General features: G+C 50.9%; 1 protein-coding gene across 3 annotated transcripts in view; it reads left to right on the top strand.

Annotated features, from left to right (window-relative positions):
- GOT1L1 (glutamic-oxaloacetic transaminase 1 like 1) overlaps positions 1-11,873 on the top strand; it is a 31,565-nt gene extending 19,692 nt beyond the window's left edge. Inside the window, exons 1-9 of one of the 3 annotated variants that reach the window (XM_012762958.2) lie at positions 6,231-6,500; positions 7,497-7,678; positions 8,676-8,787; positions 9,041-9,150; positions 9,357-9,449; positions 9,543-9,693; positions 10,291-10,456; positions 11,312-11,454; positions 11,667-11,873. In XM_012762958.2, the coding sequence (XP_012618412.1) occupies positions 6,386-6,500; positions 7,497-7,678; positions 8,676-8,787; positions 9,041-9,150; positions 9,357-9,449; positions 9,543-9,693; positions 10,291-10,456; positions 11,312-11,454; positions 11,667-11,842 (1,248 nt within the window). In that variant the 5' untranslated portion in view covers positions 6,231-6,385 and the 3' untranslated portion in view covers positions 11,843-11,873. Of the gene's footprint in view, positions 1-6,230; positions 6,501-7,496; positions 7,679-8,675; positions 8,788-9,040; positions 9,151-9,356; positions 9,450-9,542; positions 9,694-10,290; positions 10,457-11,311; positions 11,455-11,666 lie in introns of those variants that run through there. The other 2 variants (XM_012762960.3, XM_075997321.1) reach the window with 2 other exon arrangements.
- The last annotated feature ends 6,832 nt before the right edge of the window (positions 11,874-18,705 follow it).

Below are 18,705 nucleotides of genomic sequence, written 5' to 3' on the forward strand. Positions count from 1 at the left end.
CAAGAAATCGAGAAATTATCTGGGTGTGGTGACGTGCGCCCGTGGTCCCAGCTACTTGGGAGGCTGAGGCAGGAGGATCACTTGAGCCCAGGAATTGGAGGCTGCAATGAGCTAAGATGATGCCACCACACTCTACCCGGGCAACAGAGTGAGACCCTGTCTGTACCAAAACAACAAGGAAAGAAAGGACATTGGAGAGCCTTCCCCCAGCAGCAGCCCTGGCTGCAATGTCCCATCTCCCGGACCTGCGGTGGCAGTGGGAGGCAGAGGAAGGTGAGGGTGGAGACAGTCACAGCGACCCCTGGTGTTCAGCAGTGAAATCCTCTCTGGCTTCCTGGTTTGATCTTGCCCCCAAACCTCTGGCCTCCCTATGGGTCGTGTGAGCTGCCCGATAGCCTTTCAGTACATTTCTCTTAGGCTTGAATCGGCCATGGTCAGTTTCTGTGGTTTGCAACCAAGAATCTATTTTTAACTTAATTTAATTAATTAATTTATTTTTTGAGACAGAGTCTCACTTTGTTGCTCAGGCTAGAGTGAGTGCCGTGGTGTCAGCCTAGCTCACAGCAACCTCAAACTCCTGGGCTCAAGCCATCCTCCTGCCTCAGCCTCCCGAGTAGCTGGGACTACAGGCATGCGCCACCATGCCAGGCTAATTTTTTGTATATATATTTTTAGTTGGTCAATTAATTTTTCTATTTTTAGTAGAGACGGGGTCTCGCTCAGGCTGGTTTCGAACCCCTGAGCTCAAGTGATCCTCCCGTCTCAGCCTCCCAGAGTGCTAGGATTACAGGCGTGAGCCACCATGCCCGGCCCCCCTGCAACCAAGAATGTAAACTAACAGGAACTATAGGTTTGAGCCTGCTGAAGTTCTTTTTTCCAACTTCTCTCCTAATACAGTGGCATCACTTTTTTTGCGGGGGCTCGTGCTTGTTAGGGACCTGTAGCTTCTGGGAGTTTTAGGACTGTTTCCTTGTAACTCCATGATCAGAGAGTAATGAAAAGGACTTTTCCTTCTCCAGCTCCAGAAAACTCCAGGAAAGTATTCCAGAAGGCTGGGCTTGAGCCACACGCCTCTTCTCCCAGCGAGCACATGCTATTGTCTGAATGTTGGCTGTTGCCCCGAATTCATAGGTTGGGACCTAATCCCCGATGTGATGGTGCTGAGAGGTGGGGCCTTCTAGAAAGTGGTCCAGTCGCAAGGGCTCTGCCTTCCTGAATGGGGTTAGCGTCCTTGTGAAAGAGGCTGGAGGAGCTGCCCTGCCCTTTCTGCCAGGCGAAGACAGCAAGATGCCATCTCCGAAGCAGAGAGCAGCCCTCACCAGACTCCAAATGTGCTGGTGCCTTGGTCTGGGACTGCCCAGCCTCTAGAACTGAGCAATGCATTTCTGGTGTTTCTTTCTTTTTTTTTTTTTTTCTAGAGTTGAGTATGCCTTTTTTTTTTTTTTTTTTGAGACAGTCTTGCTGTGTTGCCCAGGCTAGAGTGCCATGGCGTCAGCCTAGCTCACAGCAACCTCAATCTCCTGGGCTCAAGCGATCCTCCTGCCTCAGCCTCCCGAGTAGCTGGGACTACAGGCATGCGCCACCATGCCCGGCTAATTTTTTCTATATATATTAGTTGGCCAATTAACTTCTCTCTATTTATGATAGAGAGACAGGGTCTCACTCTTGCTCAGGCTGGTTTCGAACTCCTGACCTCGAACAATCCGCCCTCTTCGGCCTCCCAGAGTGCTAGGATGACAGGTGTGAGCCACCGCGCCCGATCTGTTTCTTTTTTTTTTTTTTTTCTGGAATTGAGTATGCCTTTATTTTTTTTTTCAGCTTTATTATTATTTTTTTTATTTTAGTGTATTATGAGGATACAAGTGTTAAGGTTACATATATTACCCATGCCCTCTCCTCCCATTTCTGCTGTTTCTAAGTTACCCAGTCTAAGGCACTTTCTTATAGCAGCAGGGATGGTCTAAGATATGCTGCGACTTGGGGTTCAGGAATCTCAGCTGGGGATGGGAGGGGTTCTTACCAGAAGGAGTGGGAAAAGGGCTTCCAGGCAGACTTAGTGGAAAACCCCATGTTCTTTTCCCCATACATGTAATTCCAAGAATGGCCCCACCTAACATAATGCAATTTTTCCACATGCAACTAAAAACTCACTCTCTCATTCCCAAAGGGAACAACCCAAAGTCACTTCCAACACCTAGCTCAGAATTTAGGATCTCTGGATGAGGTGCATTTCTCTTTATCTGAAAGTGGCTACTCGTGATACTGTAGCTTATGGAATATAACAACGAACTTAACTACCCCTGGATGCACCCAGGGTACAACGCTGAGAGGGAAACTGCTACGAAGGCTCCCATTTGGAAAGTGGAGAAGAGACACCATGTCTGTGTGTTCAGGGACGTACGAGGCAGCCGTTTTTTGATTCATGTTCCTGGCAATGGAGTGGACTCTTTGGATCAGCTAATAAGGGTACCTTTCTCCCCCACTCCTGGAGGAATTTCCCTTCTCCTCGCCTCCTTGGCCGAGCCTGAGAGGTACCATGGGGAGACTGCCCTATAGGCTATTTCGTTTCAGCAGCCAACTTCTGTGAGTATGGTTACTGGAACCTGTGAGTGGTTTGTGTACTTCACTTGGAATTTTCTGCGGAAAAAATGTAAAGGCCTAGCTTGTTTGAACATCAGTTTTATTTCAGGGTGGACCTCCCAAGTCTCCTACATCATGAATTCTATAGTCAAAGCTTGCATTTGGACCTCAAATTATTATTATTATTTTTTTTAAGAGACAGGGTCTTATTCTACTGTCCAGGCTGGAGTGCAGTGGCTTGATCACAGCTCATTGCAACCTCCAACTCCTGGGCTCAAGCAATCCTCGTCAGCCTCCCAAGGAGCTTGGGACTACAGGCATGTGCCACCACGCCTGGCTAATCTTATTTTTTGTAGAGACAGGGTCTTGCTATGTTGCCCATGCTAGTCTTGAACTCTGGCCTCAAGCAGTCCTCCCACCTCGGCCTCTCAGAGTGCTGGGGTTACAGGTGTGGCCATCACACCTGGCCTGGACATCAATTTTGTAGTTTCTGTCTTCTTGTAACAGCCTGAGGGACATGCCCATTTCCATAAATGTCACAGAATTCTATAATGTTTGTATCTCCAATTAAAAATGCAGACACCGAGGTGGAGCAATTTTTAAATGACTTGCCTAAGGCTGTTCAGGTTCTGAAGGGGTTGCTGAGATGGAAAGCCGGGTCTGGCCCAAGACCCTCCTGTCTGTCACAGCAGAGGCTCTGGTTAAGGGGTCTTGTGTCTGAGTGCAGTGGCCGGAAGGGAGGCAGGTAAGAGCCGGAGGGACTCGGGTGGGACTCTGGAGATCACAGGCATGTGCTTTGCTGGCTGCTGGTAGCTAGGAGGTTGTGCTTCTAGGGCTTCAGGAGAAGGTGCTCTTAGAATCTACACTGATGCCAGGTGGTTGCAATGGTGATGGCCAGTGCCTGTGGTGGTGGGGAAATACTGAGGCCAAGTGACATCCTGAGAAGCCGATGTCGCCGAGCGGGATAAGACTGGAGGGACGTGAGGCTCCAAGGTCACACAAGAGCGTCCCAGGCATGTCCAGACACGGCTGTGGAAGACGCAGAGAGGCTAGCAGTCCTGTGCTGTGTAGGAAAAGGCAGATTGTTCTAGTTAATACAAGAACATCTGTACTCCAGGCTGCTGAGAGATGGGACGGTGGGGCCACAAACACGCAGCCCCATTACTGGCTGGGCGGCTCCCAGGCACAGCCTCTGGCACAAGCCACCCCCTCCTCTTTTCTACCTCCTCTCCTCACAGCCCGAGGCAGCAGCGGGGACCCTGGATTGTTTACCAGGCCTGGAAGTACAGGGACAACAAACGAAACAGTAGCCATTAGAAATGGTGGTTTGCTGGCCGGGCGGCACGGTGGCTCACGCCTGTCATCCTAGCACTCTGGGAGGCCAAGGCAGGCGGATTGCTCCAGGTCAGGAGTTTGAAACCAGCCTGAGCAAGAGAGAGACCCCCGTCTACTTGGGAGGCTGAGGCAGGAGGATCGCTTGAGCCCAGGAGTTTGAGGTTGCTGTGAGCTAGGCTGATGCCACGGCACTCACTCTAGCCTGGGCAACAGACTGAGACTCTGTCTCGAAAAAGAAATGGTGGTTTGTAAGGATTTGGAGTGAGCGATGGGGTTGGCACCTGCCGCCGCCTCCCAGCATCAGCTCCACCCGCCCCCTTCCTAGGAGCCCCCCAGAGTCCCTCTGGGGGAGTCCTCCGCTGTGCAGCACTGGAGGGACTGACGCCACCCTCAGCTCCACGTCGCTGGGTGAAACTGACCGGAGAGTCCCATTCTCAGCCACCAGGAGAGCAGGGGCAGGCCAGGGACCCAGTGAGGCCAGGGAGAGAGGAAAAGGGCACTTCCTCGTTCTCCCAGAGAGCTGCAGAAGAGACACGCTCTTCCTCTGGGGGTAAGGGTGTTACGTCTGGAAAGGCTGCTGCTAATTTTTAAAAATATAAACACCTTTTATTTTTTATTATTTTTTTTCCTTTTTTTTTTTTTTTCATTCTACCAAAGATCAGTGACTCTATCTGCGCACAAACACCGTTTTTGAATGGGAAGTCTGTGCGCATGGGTTAGCACTCAAAAGGCACGAAGTGGGACACAGTGAAAATCGAGTCAGCCGTCCTCCTGTCCCTGTCAGCCGAGCGACACGGTTTCGCTCTCCAGAGTTGATCAGTTACCTGCTTCTCGAGTGTCCTTCCAGAGAATCTCTGTGCACATTCAAGTGCACACCTGGTATGTGTGTCTTTTCCTTTCCCTCACACGTTCCTTGCTCTGTCTGTAGTTTGTACTTCCGTTAGAGATTTTTCCACATCTGCACACAGAAGGCTGCCTTTAAAAGCTGCAGAGAATTCCGTTATATGGATATCCTTTTTTTTTTTTTTTTTTTTTTTTTTGAGACAGTCTTGCTTTGTCACCCAGGCTGGAGTGCAGTGGCTTCATCATAGCTCACTGCAGCCTCCAACTCCTGGGCTCAAGCAATCCTCCTGCCTCAGCCTCCTGAGCAGTGTGTGCCAGCACACTTGGCTAATCTTTCTATTTTTCTGTAGAGACAAGGTCTTGCTCTTGCTCGGGCTGGTCTTGAATTCCTGGCTTCAAACAATCCTCCCACCTTAGACTCTCAAAACGTTAGGGTCACAGGTGTGACAGCCACCACACCTGGCCTAAAGACTTCTTAAAAATGAAAAAGAGAACAAAATGCAAACCTGGCTCTGTAGAGGCTGACTCTTCCCTTCTTGGCCTCTGCCGTCTGTACTCACTGGTTGGCCATCATTGAAACTGTTAACAGGCCGGGCGCGGTGGCTCACGCCTGTCATCCTAGCACTCTGGGAGGCTGAGATGGGAGGATCGCTTAGAGCTCAGGAGTTTGAGACCAGCCTGAGCCAAGAGCAAGACCTTGTCTCTACTAAAAACAGAACAAATTAGCCAGGCAACCAAAAAAGAAAAAAAAAAAAAAAGAAAAAGAAAAAATTAGCTGAGTGTGTCGGCACGCATCTGCAGTCCCAGCTACTCGGGAGGCTGAGGCAGGAGGATCACTTGAGCCCAAGAGTTGAAGGTTGCTGTGAGCTAGGCTGACGCCACTGCACCCTGGCACTCTAGCCCAGGTGACAGAGCAAGACTTTCTCAAAAGAAAAGAAACTATTTTTTTTTTTTTTTTTTTTTTTTTTTTTTTTCCTGGTGAAACCTTCAGTCCAAAGAAAAGAAACTATTAACAAATGTAGACGTCTTGGCAACTAACTGAGGGAAAGAGGACTGGCTTCCTGAATTGCAAATTATGCTGCTTTTAATCATAGAGCTCTTTACTAAAATAACCATGGAAGAAAACAGTGCTTTCTTTCTATTCCTTTTTAAATCTAGGGCAAATTTTACAAGATGAAAATTTATCCCTGGCCCTGCGTTGCTGTGTGATCTGGGGGTGGCACTTCGGCAGGGGACGCCCCACCTGGCCCATGGCTGCCTGGCCCGCCCGGCCTTCCAAGCGGCTGGCTGGCTGTTTGGGACAGAGCCACCTGGGGCTGGAGACATGGGTAGAGTGCCTGGGAGGTCCAAGTCCTCCCCTGCCCCCGCCCCCTCCTCCTGCCCATTCTCTCAGGGGATTGTCCTCAAGTACCACGGAATGTCCCCTTAAGGATGGCCACCACAAAGACTGGGGTTGTGAGATTCTGTTGCTGTGGCAACCAGTTGTCCAGCCTCTCTGCACTGGAGCTACCAAGGTCCTGGGAAGAGGCAGGACGGTGTGGCCCGGGCTTGGAGGAGGACGTCCGGGCAGAAGCAGGGACAAACATAAGCGTGGGGGCATCATCTTGTCTCTGCTTTCGGCTTGGCTATGCCCACGCTTTCAGTGTTCACAGATGTGCCCCTCGCCCGCAAGCTGGAAGGCAGCTTATTAAAGACGTACAAGCAAGACGATTGCCCTAACAAGATGTTCCTGGCCTACAGAGGTAGCTGTCACGCAGTTCTGGGGAATAAGACTGAAGATGTGACGGTGACTGCCCGGGGGAGGGGACAGTAACCCGCGGCTGCCAGGGAACCGGGGCAGCCCAGGCCTCTGCGGGTGGAGAGGTGCTTTTCTGTTAAAGAATTACCCAGTGGGCTAGCTCTCTGGGAGGCCGAGGCGGGCTGGATTGCTCGAGGTCAGGAGTTTGAAACCAGCCTGAGCAAGAGCCAGACCCCGTCTCTACTATAAACAGAAAGAAATTAATTGGCCAACTAATACATATAGAAAAAATTTAGCCGGGCATGGTGGCGCATGCCTGTAGTCCCAGCTACTCGGGAGGCTGAGGCAGGAGGATCGCTTGAGCCCAGGAGTTTGAGGTTGCTGTGAGCTAGGCTGACGCCACAGCACTCACTCTAGCCTGGGCAACAAATTGGGACTCTGTCTCAAAAAAAAAAAAAAGCCACTGGGGAAAAGAGCAGAGACAGTCCTAGGTCACTCCCTGCCCTCTGCCCTTTTCTGGGAGCTTTCAGGGACTTGGTAAGAGCCTTGTCCTCTTCTACGATTCTATACTTGGGGGCCTGCACGCGCACCCCGCTTTCTTCAGCCTCTTCCCTTCTATCTCTCTCTCTCCGTGTTCCTGAACCCAGAACAGCTCCCCAGACTGACCCTCCCGACACACGACCACCCTGGTCACTGTGAACGTCAGCGTCACCTTGCCTCACCTTCCTCTTTCTATAAACCCCCATTATGCACACAATTTTTAACCTATAAAATGGCATAGGTTTCCATTATCTTTTTAAAAAAGACAGAAATTAGATGCATTTGCTATCAGCATTTTATAAAGGAAAAAAAAGGGTTTTTACAAAGGAAAAAAAGAAGAAAAGGAAAGTTGTCTTTTCCTAGGCAACTTTCCTAAAGCCCCCAAGACACCCGGGACGGATGCCCGGCTGCGGGGCCGCGGGGCCAGGCGCCCAAGCTCCTCCTGTGGCTTCCCTTGCAGCGTGCATGACCAAAGACGGCTCCCCCTGGGTCTCGGACGTGGTGCACAAGACCCGGCTGCAGATCGCGGAGGATCCCTCCCTGGACTATGAGTACCTGCCCACGATGGGCATGAAGTCGTTCATCCAGGCCTCTCTGGAACTGCTCTTTGGAAAACACAGCCACGCCATCATGGAGAACAGGGTGAGAGGATGGCTTTCCCCCCTTCACCCCAACACAGGGAGTGGAGGTCCAAGTCTGCACAGCCTTAAGCGACCTCGGAGGGTCCCCTGGCATTGACAAAAGGGACACCCGAGGCCCAGAGAGCCCACAGCTTTAGCCCTTGAAGGGCAGGACCAGAACCAGAACCCAAGTCCAGTGCCATTGGTACCAGGAGCTCACACGACGGATTTAAAAGCTCTTTCAAGGGAAAAAAAAAAAAATGACCTGGCGTGGTAGCTAACGCCTGTAATCCTAGCACTCTGGGTGGCCGAGGCGGGTGGATCGCTCAAGGTCAGGAGTTCGAAACCAGCCTGAGCAAGAGTGAGACCCCGTCTCTACTATAAATAGAAATTAATTGGCCAACTAATATATATAGAAAAAATTAGCCAGGCATGGTGGCGCATGCCTGTAGTCCCAGATACTCGGGAGGCTGAGGCAGGAGGATGGCTTAAGCCCAGGAGTTTGAGGTTGCTGTGAGCTAGGCTGACGCCACGGCACTCACTCTAGCCTGGGCAACAAAGTGAGACTCTGTCTCAAAAAAAAAAAAAAGAAAGAAAAAAATGGGCCAGGGGCATGGTGGCTCACGCCTGTAATCTTAGCACTCTGGGAGGCTGAGGCAGAAGGATGGCTTGAGCTCAGGAGTTCAAGACCAGTCTGAGCAAGAGTGAGACCCTGTCTCTGCTAAAAATAGAAAACAAATTAGCCAGTCAACTAGAAATAGAAACAAAAACTTAGCCCGGGCATGGTGGCACATGCATGTAGTCCCAGCTACTTGGGAGGCTGAGGCAGGAGGATTGCTTGAGCCCAGGAGTTTGAGGTTGCTGTGAGCGAGGCTGACACCACGGCACTCACTCTAGCCTGGGCGACAGAGCCAGAGTCTGTCTCACGGGAAAAAAAAAAAGAATGATCTGAATGAAAGATGGTGTATTACTATTACTCTCCTAAAGTGTGATTATTTCTGTCTATTTTTTGCTGACAGGTAGGGGGTGTGCACACTGTTGGTGACAGTGGCGCCTTCCAGCTTGGGGTTCAGTTTCTCAGGACTTGGTGCAGGGATGCTGACGTAGTTTACATCGTCTCTTCTCAGCAAGGTGAGTGTCACGCAGGGTGAGGGCAGCAGAAGGTCCCTGCCCCCGTTCCCAATTCCACCACACACGCCGTCTTCCCTGCTGTCCCGCACTCTCTGCCGGGAGAGGACTGGCAGACGAGCCAAGCTCCGCTGTCCTTTTCCTGTTATTGTCCCACCGAGGCCAGCGGCTCTCACCTCCCCCCAGTATGGCTGCCTCTGTCTCTCATCTGTCCTCTTCCCGCGTGCCAGCTGCCTGGGGGTCTGTGTCCCTCTAGAGCCGCATGGACTCATCTTCCGGGACATGGGCTTTACGGTTCACGAACACTGCATCTGGGACCCCAAGAAGCTGTGCATGGACCCCAACATACTCTTCAATGTGTTGGAGGTAGAGGGGCCCGCTCAGGTCGTCTCTGCGACCTCAGTCTTGTTTGCCTTCCCTCTCTGGCACCTCCCTAGACATCCGAGGCCTTTCCTGGGTTTGGGTTTCCCTTTGACAGGAACCAACATGGAGAAGCACTTCTCCCCCGAATCCCCGGGTGCCCCTGCCACGGGGCAGGGGAGGTCCCTGATGAGACAGTTCTCTACCTGCAGCAGATCCCAAGCGGCTGTGTCCTCGTGGTTGGGAACATTGCCGACTGCAAGTTGACGCAAAGCCAGTGGATTATGTTCCTGTCCACCCTGAAGGTGTGCCCAGCCTCCTGCCTGCCTTGCCTGCCTCTCCCGTCAGCTCTCTCCCCCACGGGCCTCAGACCTTCCTCGTTCTCCTTCCTCCCCCAGAGCAAGCAGATATTCCCATTTTTTGACGTTCCCTGTCAAGGGTTACACAGCGGCGACTTGGAAGAAGACACCAAAATCTTACGTTACTTTGTGTCTAGTGGTTTTGAGTTCTTCTGCAGCCAGTCTCTGTCCAGGAGCTTTGGCATTTACGGTATGGTATGGGCGGAGAAGGGAGGCGGTGCCACGCCCATGCACAGATGATGCTCTTGCGGTCTCTTGCCCTTGGAGGGAGCCGGGGGGGGGGGGGCCCCAGAGAGAGTATGACAGAGGAGGAGCAGCACTGAGCTAGGAGTTGGGTTCCGTAACCAAAACTAGCCACCAAACCAACTCTGCTAAAATCGTCCTCACCCCTTGGGCCTCTGTTTCCCCAAGTAGAAAGCGAGAGGGAGCTGGGCATGGCAGCGTGCACCTGCAGTTGGGAGGCTGAGGTGGGAGGATCCCTTGAGGAGTTCAAGGCCAGCCTGGGCAACAATGTAGAACATAGTGAGACCCTGTCTCTAAAAACAAAGGATGAGAGAGTAGGACTTGGTGACCTTTGCGGTTCCTTCCTCCTCTAAGACTCTCACTTATGGGTATGTTTTCTGGAAGAAGAGCCTCTGGCAACTTCCTGGAGCTGCCCCAGCTGGGATGGGGCGAGGCCGCTAGTTCAACCCCCTCTCCTGTAAGGTTGGAGGCCCAGGTGAAGGAGGCCCTGGTAGTGGAGGAGGAGGAGGAGGAGGAGGCTGAGGCCGTGTCCCCAATGCTGCAGATGAAGGCGTGGGCGTCTTGGTGGTGGTGGCCCTCCACAACCAGCACCTGCTGTGTGTCCTCTCCCAGCTGATGACTTTCGCCCAGGCCCTGTGGCTGAGCCCTCCCAGCACGGGTGCCCGCATCATCACCTCCATCCTCTGCAACCCTGCCCTGCTGGGAGAATGGTGAGGGGGAAGGCCGGGGCAGGACGGGAGGGGCAGAGTCCCTGGCCTCCCGCCAGCTTGGCCATGGCCGGGATTCGGCTGAGCACTTCTCTACCCGCCCACGTAGCCTCTGCTCCATTCGGGCATTGATTCCTTCATCCGCATTTACTGAGGACCTTCTGTGTCCAGTGGCAGTGGCTATGCCAAGGGTTGCCTTACCTTGGGGGAAAGAGTCATGGGGCGTTCGTTTTGGACACAGGCCAGGGAGTGATTTGAACTCTCCCAGATTGCAGGAGCAGGCTAGCAAGCTAGGGGCTTGCTACTCCGGTACGATCTGCCTGCGAGCCTGCTTGACTCGCCTAAATTCATAGGGATCAAACCTCCCTCCCATGCACAGCCATCCCAGAGCCTGGGTTCCACTGGGTGCCAGCAGGCACTCTGCTGGGAGCCTCCAAAGGTGACAAGAGTGGAGGTGTGGCCGGGCGCGGTGGCTCACACCTGTGATCCTAGCACTCTGGGAGGCCGAGGCGCGAGGATCGCTCGAGGTCAGGAGTTCGAAACCAGCCTGAGCAAGAGCGAGACCCCGTCTCTACTATAAAAATAGAAAGAAATTAATTGGCCAACTAATATATATATAGAGAGAGAAAAAATTAGCCGGGCATGGTGGCGCATGCCTGTAGTCCCAGCTACTCTGGAGGCTGAGGGAGGAGGATTGCTTGAGCCCAGGAGTTTGAGGTTGCTGTGAGCTAGGCTGGCGCCACGGCACTCACTCTAGCCTGGGCAACAGAGCGAGACTCTGTCTCAAAAAAAAGAAGAGTGGAGGTGTAAGAGCAGGGGCACCTCGCACCCTCGTTTCTTGCCGTCCTTCTTTGGTAGGAAGCAGAGTCTAAAAGAAATTGTAGAGAACATCATGCTCACCAAGGAGAAGGTGAAGGAGAAGCTCCGGCTCCTGGGAACCCCTGGCTCCTGGGATCACATCACCCAGCACAACGGCACCCATGGCTACCTTGGGCTCAACTGTAAGTGTCTGACCCTCCACCTGCACTTGAGCATTAAACCTCCCTTAGCTTAGCTCCAGGCTTTGATTATTTCCTCTGGAAAGAAAAACGCTTCTGAACCCCCCCCTCCCCCCACCGAAATGCTGACACTCCCTGTCCCTCATAAACCTGCCTGGGCTGGAGGGCACTCCGAGGAGGCCGACCCAGGACCCGAGACCCTGTGATGATCACAGCCCGACAGGTGGAATACCTGATCAGGAAGAAGCATATCTACATCCCCAAGAATGGCCGGATTAACTTCACCTGTGTCAACCACAACAACATAGATTATATCACGCAGGCCATCAGCGAAGCTGTCTTCTTCACAAGGAGTCGGGAGAACAGTCTTCCGAAAGAGAAAAATCCCTGATTGGAATAAAAGTTTTAGTCTTTGTGAAAAATCCTGTTTTGATTATTTATTGCTACAATTCATTTCTTTTTCTTTTCTTTTTTTTTTTTTTTGAGACAGGGTCTCGCTTTGTTGCCCAGGCTAGAGTGAGTGCCGTGGCATCAGCCTAGCTCACAGCAACCTCAAACTCCTGGGCTCAAGCAATCCTCCTGCCTCAGCCTCCTGAGTAGCTGGGACTACAGGCATGCACCACTATGCCCGGCTGATTTTTTTTCTATAGGTATTAGTTGGCCAATTAATTTCTTTCTATTTATAGTAGAGACGGGGTCTTGCTTTTGCTCAGGCTGGTTTCGAACTCCTGACCTCAAGCAATCCACCCACCTTGGCCTCCCAGAGTGCTAGGATTATAGGCACGAGCCACTGCTCCTGGCCTACAATTCATTTCTTTACAGAACACTCTTTCCGTTTATTTATGAGGCAATGGTCTGGCCTCAGTAAAGAGAGAGGAAAACCCCTAGAAGAAGGCAGTGTCTACCTTCCTTGGCCGTGTCATATTTATTGAGCACGTACTATGTTAAGGCCCTGAGCATGCCATGGAAGGGCGTGCAAAAGCAGTACAATACAGTCCTTTCCCCCCAGATGCTTGCAGTCTTGCTGGGAGATAAGCCTTAAGTCACATGAAACAATTAAGTCACATTTCAAGGCTGAATGTGATAAAATTCACAATAGATCATATAGTCAGAAAATGTTTCGGGAATTTAGGACGAGAAATAGTTCAAAGTGGGCCAGAATAGCTTGGGAAAGGTAGGAGGAGGTGGGACTTGATTTGGATTTTGGTGGACGGCTAGGATGGGGACAAGAGATGGAAGGGACTTGGAGGGACATCCTGGGGCAGAGAGCAACCTGAGCAAGTGTCACTGGCATGAGAATATAAAATAAATATTTGCCGGGTATCTGCTAATACACGGGACACTATCAGCCGGGAGGCATAAGGCGCAGCTGCTGCCCCGATGGTGCCTCCGCTCTTGCCGCAGAGATGCAACTGGCACTCTCCATCCTGACACCAGGTATCGTGTGGGGTCTTCCCACCACTCAATTCGTTCCTCCGGGGACACCAGCTGGGTGTCCTACAGTTCAGTAGATTGTGACACTCCCTTCCTAGAGGTACTGTCAAGTCCCAAAGATTAAAGGCTCAGTCCTGCAAGACTGTCCCCACTTCAGTGCTAGTCCCAAGTCCAGGTTGTCACCTGTGCTGCTGACTGACTGGCTATATTTTATTTTTTTAAATTTTAAAACTTAATTTTTTTTTTTTTTTTGAGACAGGATCTTGCTTTGTCATGTAGGCTGGAGTGCAGTGGTGCCCTCATAGCTCACTGTCACCTTAAAGTCTGATCCTCCTGCCTCAGCCTCCCAAGTAGCTGGGACTACAGGGACACACCACCACGCTTGGCTAATTTTTTCTGTTTTACTAGAGACGGGGTCTTGCTCTTGCTCAGGCTGGTCTTTTTTTTTTTTTTTTTTCCCCACCTCTGGCACACCGCCAAGATGATTCTTTATTACAGAATTTATGAAACTACAGCTTCATGACTTGCAGGCTTTACTGAAGGGGGGGGGGAAAGAAAAAGGATAACTTAAGACAACCCCATGTCCCCAAATTTCCTAGACTTTTTTTTTTTAGTGCAAGAAATGCTGCATCATTGAAGCACTTGAGAATTACCATGAAATCCTAGCAAAAAGACAACCAACTCAGAGTGGTAATAAACAGAGAAACAACCAGAGGCACACAGATTGTCGTTTTTTTTTTTCTTTAAGGATTTTTACACTGTATTAAAAGACCATAAAATAAAAAAGGGTCCCATCACCATGTATCTTAGAAGTCCCTCCAAGAGTCTCAGTATCCAGCAGCCACGGAGGCTGTGGCCTCTCTCTGCCTTGGCTCAGCCTGCAGCTCGTTTAAGGATCACTGGAGATGACTCATGCTCTAGTTCTTACAATCAAACTTGTTTCGCCAAATCCAAGACCCTGAATTTATCCAAATTGTAGAAACATGCTTTTACCACCCGTCCACCAATTTCCCTCCCATTCAGATCAACAACAGCTTTCATCGCTGACTCTACCTTCTCGAATTCTAAAAATATCTGCCCTGCTTCATCCTCTGGGGCCCCAGGGATTTCAAATATCACACATTTTCCAACTTTGCCGTTTTTTTTTTTTTTTTTTTTCTGAGACAGGGTCTCACTCTGTTGCCCAGGCTAGAGTGAGTGCCGTGGCGTCAGCCTAGCTCACAGCAACCTCCAACTCCTGGGCTCAAGCGATCCTCCTGCCTCAGCTTCCCAAGTAGCTGGGACTACAGGCATGTGCCACTATGCCCAGCTAATTTTTTTTTCTATATATATCAGTTGGCCAATTAATTTCTTTCTATTTATAGTAGAGACAGGGTCTTGCTCTTGCTCAGGCTAGTCTTGAACTCCTGACCTCGAGCAATCCGCCCGCCTCGGCCTCCCAGAGTGCTAGGATTACAGGCGTGAGCCACCGCGCCCGGCCTTTTATTTATTTTTTAATAGACGGGGTCTTGCTACATTGCCCAAGCTGGTCTTGAACTCCTGGCCTCAAGTGATCTTCCCACCTCAGCCTCCCAAAGTGCTGAGATTATAGGCGTGGGTCATCATGCCAGGTCCCAAAAGGTAAAGTTTAATTCTCCTTGCCTTAGTGGAATGTCTAAAAAATAGGGCACAGCAGAGGTAATGCTGTGTGGCTTCTGCAGCGAGGTCATGAAAGGTGGTATAGCTTCTCCCGGAGCGCCCTCTCTCAATTCTCTTGCTCTTCTTCCTTTGTGAGCAAGCAGAGATGCCTCGCAGAGAGCCCATGTGTGGGTAAGCCGGCCCCAGCCACAGGAAGTCCCAGCTGACGGCAGCACCCACGGTAGGCAGCTGGTGATGTCCGGCCCCAGCCTTCAAGCCATCCCAGCTCACCCAGTGGGACACAGATGAATTGTCCCTGCTGATCCCTTCCCAAATTACACATTCGCGAGCACATTATATGTTGCTACTGTTTTAAGACACGAATTTTGGGGTGATTTCTTATACAAATATAGATAGATGGAACAATTATTTTGTCTTTTACGTTTCTTTTATTTTTTATTTATTTATTTATTTTTGAGACAGAGTCTCGCTTTCTTGCCCAGGCTAGAGTGAGTGCCGTGGCGTCAGCCTAGCTCACAGCAACCTCAAACTCCTGGGCTCAAGCGATCCTCCTGCCTCAGCCTCCCGAGTAGCTGGGACTACAGGCATGCGCCGCCATGCCCGGCTAATTTTTCCTCTCTCTATATATTAGTTGGCCAATTAATTTCTTTCTATTTATAGTAGAGACGGGGTCTTGCTCTTGCTCAGGCTGGTTTCAAACTCTTGACCTCGAGCAATCCGCCCGCCTTGGCCTCCCAGAGTGCTAGGATTACAGGCATGAGCCACCGCGCCCCGCCATGATTTAGTGTTTATTCCTCCCACACAAGTGCATTTTCCTGGAGAGGTGGAGGTTTTTCTTAAGTACTCTGTACTTGAGAAAAATCACCTTTTCTCCATTTTATTACAAAAAAAAAGAAAGAACGATAGAGAGACAGACAGACAGACAGACACTAGTAGTTAGGAGACTGCGCGTTTAAGTGAGACAGACCTAGGTTCAAGTCCGAGTTCTGCATACATCTGTGGATCCTTAGGCAAATTACCTATTATCCCCAACGCTCTGTTTTCTTCTTTGTAAAATGGGGATAAAATACCCACTTTTAGGAGCTGTGGTGAGGGGATAAGATCATTTATGTAAAAAGCTTGGCACATAATAAGTGCTCAATAAGAGTTATTATTAGCAGGAGACTTCCAGAAGCTTCTATCACTACTAAAGTCCCCAGGAGGGAACTGGAGAAGCCTCCAAGGCCTGGGTGGCTTAGGATTACACCTGTAATCCTAGCACTCTGGGAGGACGAGGCGGGCGGATTGCTCAAGGTCAGGAGTTCGAAACTAGCCTGAGCAAGAGTGAGACTCCGTCTCTACTAAAAATAGAAAAAATTAGCCGGCCTTGGTGGCCCGAGCCTGTAGTCCCAGCTCCTCAGTTAGGAAAAGCCTCTTTGTAGCCTCTGCATTTCTTTGACTTCCCAAGAATGTCTGTAGAGTCCTTACCTTATTATTGCACTTCAATTTTTCTTCCTGGCTCTTTGCTCAAATTTCCCTTTCGTGATGTCCTTGCATTCTCGGATGTCCACGCCTGTGGCCACACATGGAGCAGGGTTACCGCCGGGCCTCATGTGGTTCGCAGCCCTTGGTTGCTCAGGGAAGGAGCTGGACAGGTGAAAGCCCCGGATGCTAATCTCCGAGGGCGCCTGTCATTGGCTCTTAACCTTTTCTGGGTCAGGGACAGCTTTGAGAATCTGACGAAACGTAGGGACTGTCTCCCTAGAAAAACATATAATCTCACAAGCACCTGACATTCGCATACAGTTCCGGGGTTCTTGGATTCAGTGAAGCCCATCCAATGCCCCCTAAGTGTCCTGGAGACCCGGGCGGGCCAGGTGACATGCTCGGTTCCTCCCTGGGCAGTCTCTCACCGAGTTGCAGCTGCAGAAAAACAAGCAAATCTCAAAACTCTCCTCCTTATTCCTGCCTTTCTTTTGTCAGGAGGTGCCAACATAAGAAAATAATAACTGCTTTATGGGAGTTGGGGAGATGAGAATGAAGTAAGCCAGTGCTTAAAGCCAACCTATAGCAATCAAGAAATGGCTAAGCTGATAGGAGCATATTTTGTGAGCTTCGAGAGGGTTCACGTATCGATGAAAAAATGTGTGGCAATCAAGAACTTTACAGACGGCGGGGGAAACGGAGGACGAGAGCAGGCAGGTGGCGCTGAAAATGTTCCTGGGGCTAAGATGAGAAGCGCTCTGGAGAGCAGTTGCACAATAATGCAAGCGCATTAACACTTCGAACTGCACACCATTTAAAATGTAAATTTTATGTTATGTGTATTTGACCGCAATTTAATAAAAGTTACTGGGCGATGTGTGCTCCATGAGAACTTTTAGGGTCCACCCTGCCAGACCCTTTGCAGTTAACCACCCCTTCCTCCTAGGAAGTGCAGAAGCCTCGATGACAGAGTGTGGGTCCAGGTGTGGGTCTAGGACCCGCGTCATCAATGGTGAGTTGATGATCATCGATGGTGCCAGCGGTGGCCTCCGCGTGAAGCTATTGGCGGGTTTTTTTTCGGTTTTTTTTTTTTTTTTTTTTTTTTTTTTAGACAGAGTCTCACTTTGTTGCCCAGGCTAGAGTGAGTGCCGTGGCGTCAGCCTAGCTCACAGCAACCTCAAACTCCTGGGCTCAAGCGATCCTCCTGCCTCAGCCTCCCGAGTAGCTGGGACTACAGGCATGCTCCATCATGCCCGGCTAATTTTTTCTATATATATATATATATCAGTTGGCCAATTAATTTCTTTCTATTTATAGTAGAGATGGGTCTCACTCTTGCTCAGGGTGGTTTTGAACTCCTGACCTCGAGCAATCCACCCTCCTCGGCCTCCCAGAGAGCTAGGATGACAGGCGTGAGCCACCGCGCCCGGCCTATTGGCGGGTTTTGTTGGAGGAGAGAGAGGAGCGAGCCCAAAGCCAGCCCGCAGGTGTCCTGGCCCGCCCTCTGCCTTTCCTGGGAGTCTCGCAGGTGACGCTAAGCATGAGTCCGTGAGCCTCACACCTGCACCTGCGCTTTCCGGTGTTGTGACTTCGGAGACAGCAGGTGGCGCTGTTCCGCGGACTTGAGCGCCGGGAGGACCCAGCCTGAAATGCCGCCTTGAGAAACGGGCCCTGCACCTGCGCGGCTCTCCCCTCCCATCTGCGGGGCAGAGGCGGACCGGGACGTGGACTCTGGAGTCTTCTCCGGCTCCAGGCTCCCTGGCGCTCCCAGATAAATGCAGAGGGCAGAGACTGGGGTCTGAGTTCAATCACCGAGTGTTATTTTACGGATCATAGTGGTGGTTTAGCCCCTTCAAAGGAAGAATAGATGACTGCACAGTGTAAAATGAACGAAGACAACCCAGATAAAATTCACAGGCATCGTGTTAGCTTACAGAGTTTTCTATTTCTCTGACAGCAGGCAGAGTAGATTTTGGGTTTCCTGGGGTCGCGGCCCATGAGGACAAAGGGGCTGACTGTAGGAAAACAAGCAGCCATGAGTGCAGAGGTGTCCACCAGCCACACTCCTGGATTAGAGAAAATACTGAACAGTAATGTAAAGACAGAGGAGAGGGTGTAAAATGACACAAAGGTGCTCACTAGGACAAGGATGCTTTGGGTGACTCTGGACTCAGGGCAGGATCTGGGGGAGAGGTTGGTGCTATGAATGTGTTGCACCTGCTGCTTGTGCCTGTGCAGGATGCAAACCATGGAGCCGCTGGCCCAGGTCATGAGTCCCAAACAGAAAACATCATAGGATGAAAACAACAAAAAATGTAGGAATTTTACAATGCTGTTGTCAAAATCTACAACAGAACAGTACCCCAAATCCTTCTTGTTTGCGTTGTTTGTCCTGTTCTGCTGGCCAGTCACATTCCGAAGCATAATGGTATTTACCAGCAGGTTCAGGATCCAGCACAGGATACTGAGGGGCCCAATGCATCGAGGAGCCTGTGGTTTCAGCTCTGCCCACCTGGAGCCTGTGGGGCTGATGGTGACGGCCTGGAAGACACTCAAGAGACAGGTGGTGCCCATGCACACACCCCTGCCCACTCTGTGAACATAGAAAACAAGTTTGCACTCAACATCGTTCAGGAAAAGTGTCCTCCCCAAAACAGCCACTGTCTGTGGGACTCCTTTAGAGACTATGATCAAGGAGTTGGCTACAGTAAGGTGCTT

The sequence above is a fragment of the Microcebus murinus genome, chromosome 24 (genome assembly GCF_040939455.1).
Source record: "Microcebus murinus isolate Inina chromosome 24, M.murinus_Inina_mat1.0, whole genome shotgun sequence".
Classification (NCBI taxonomy): domain Eukaryota; kingdom Metazoa; phylum Chordata; class Mammalia; order Primates; family Cheirogaleidae; genus Microcebus; species Microcebus murinus.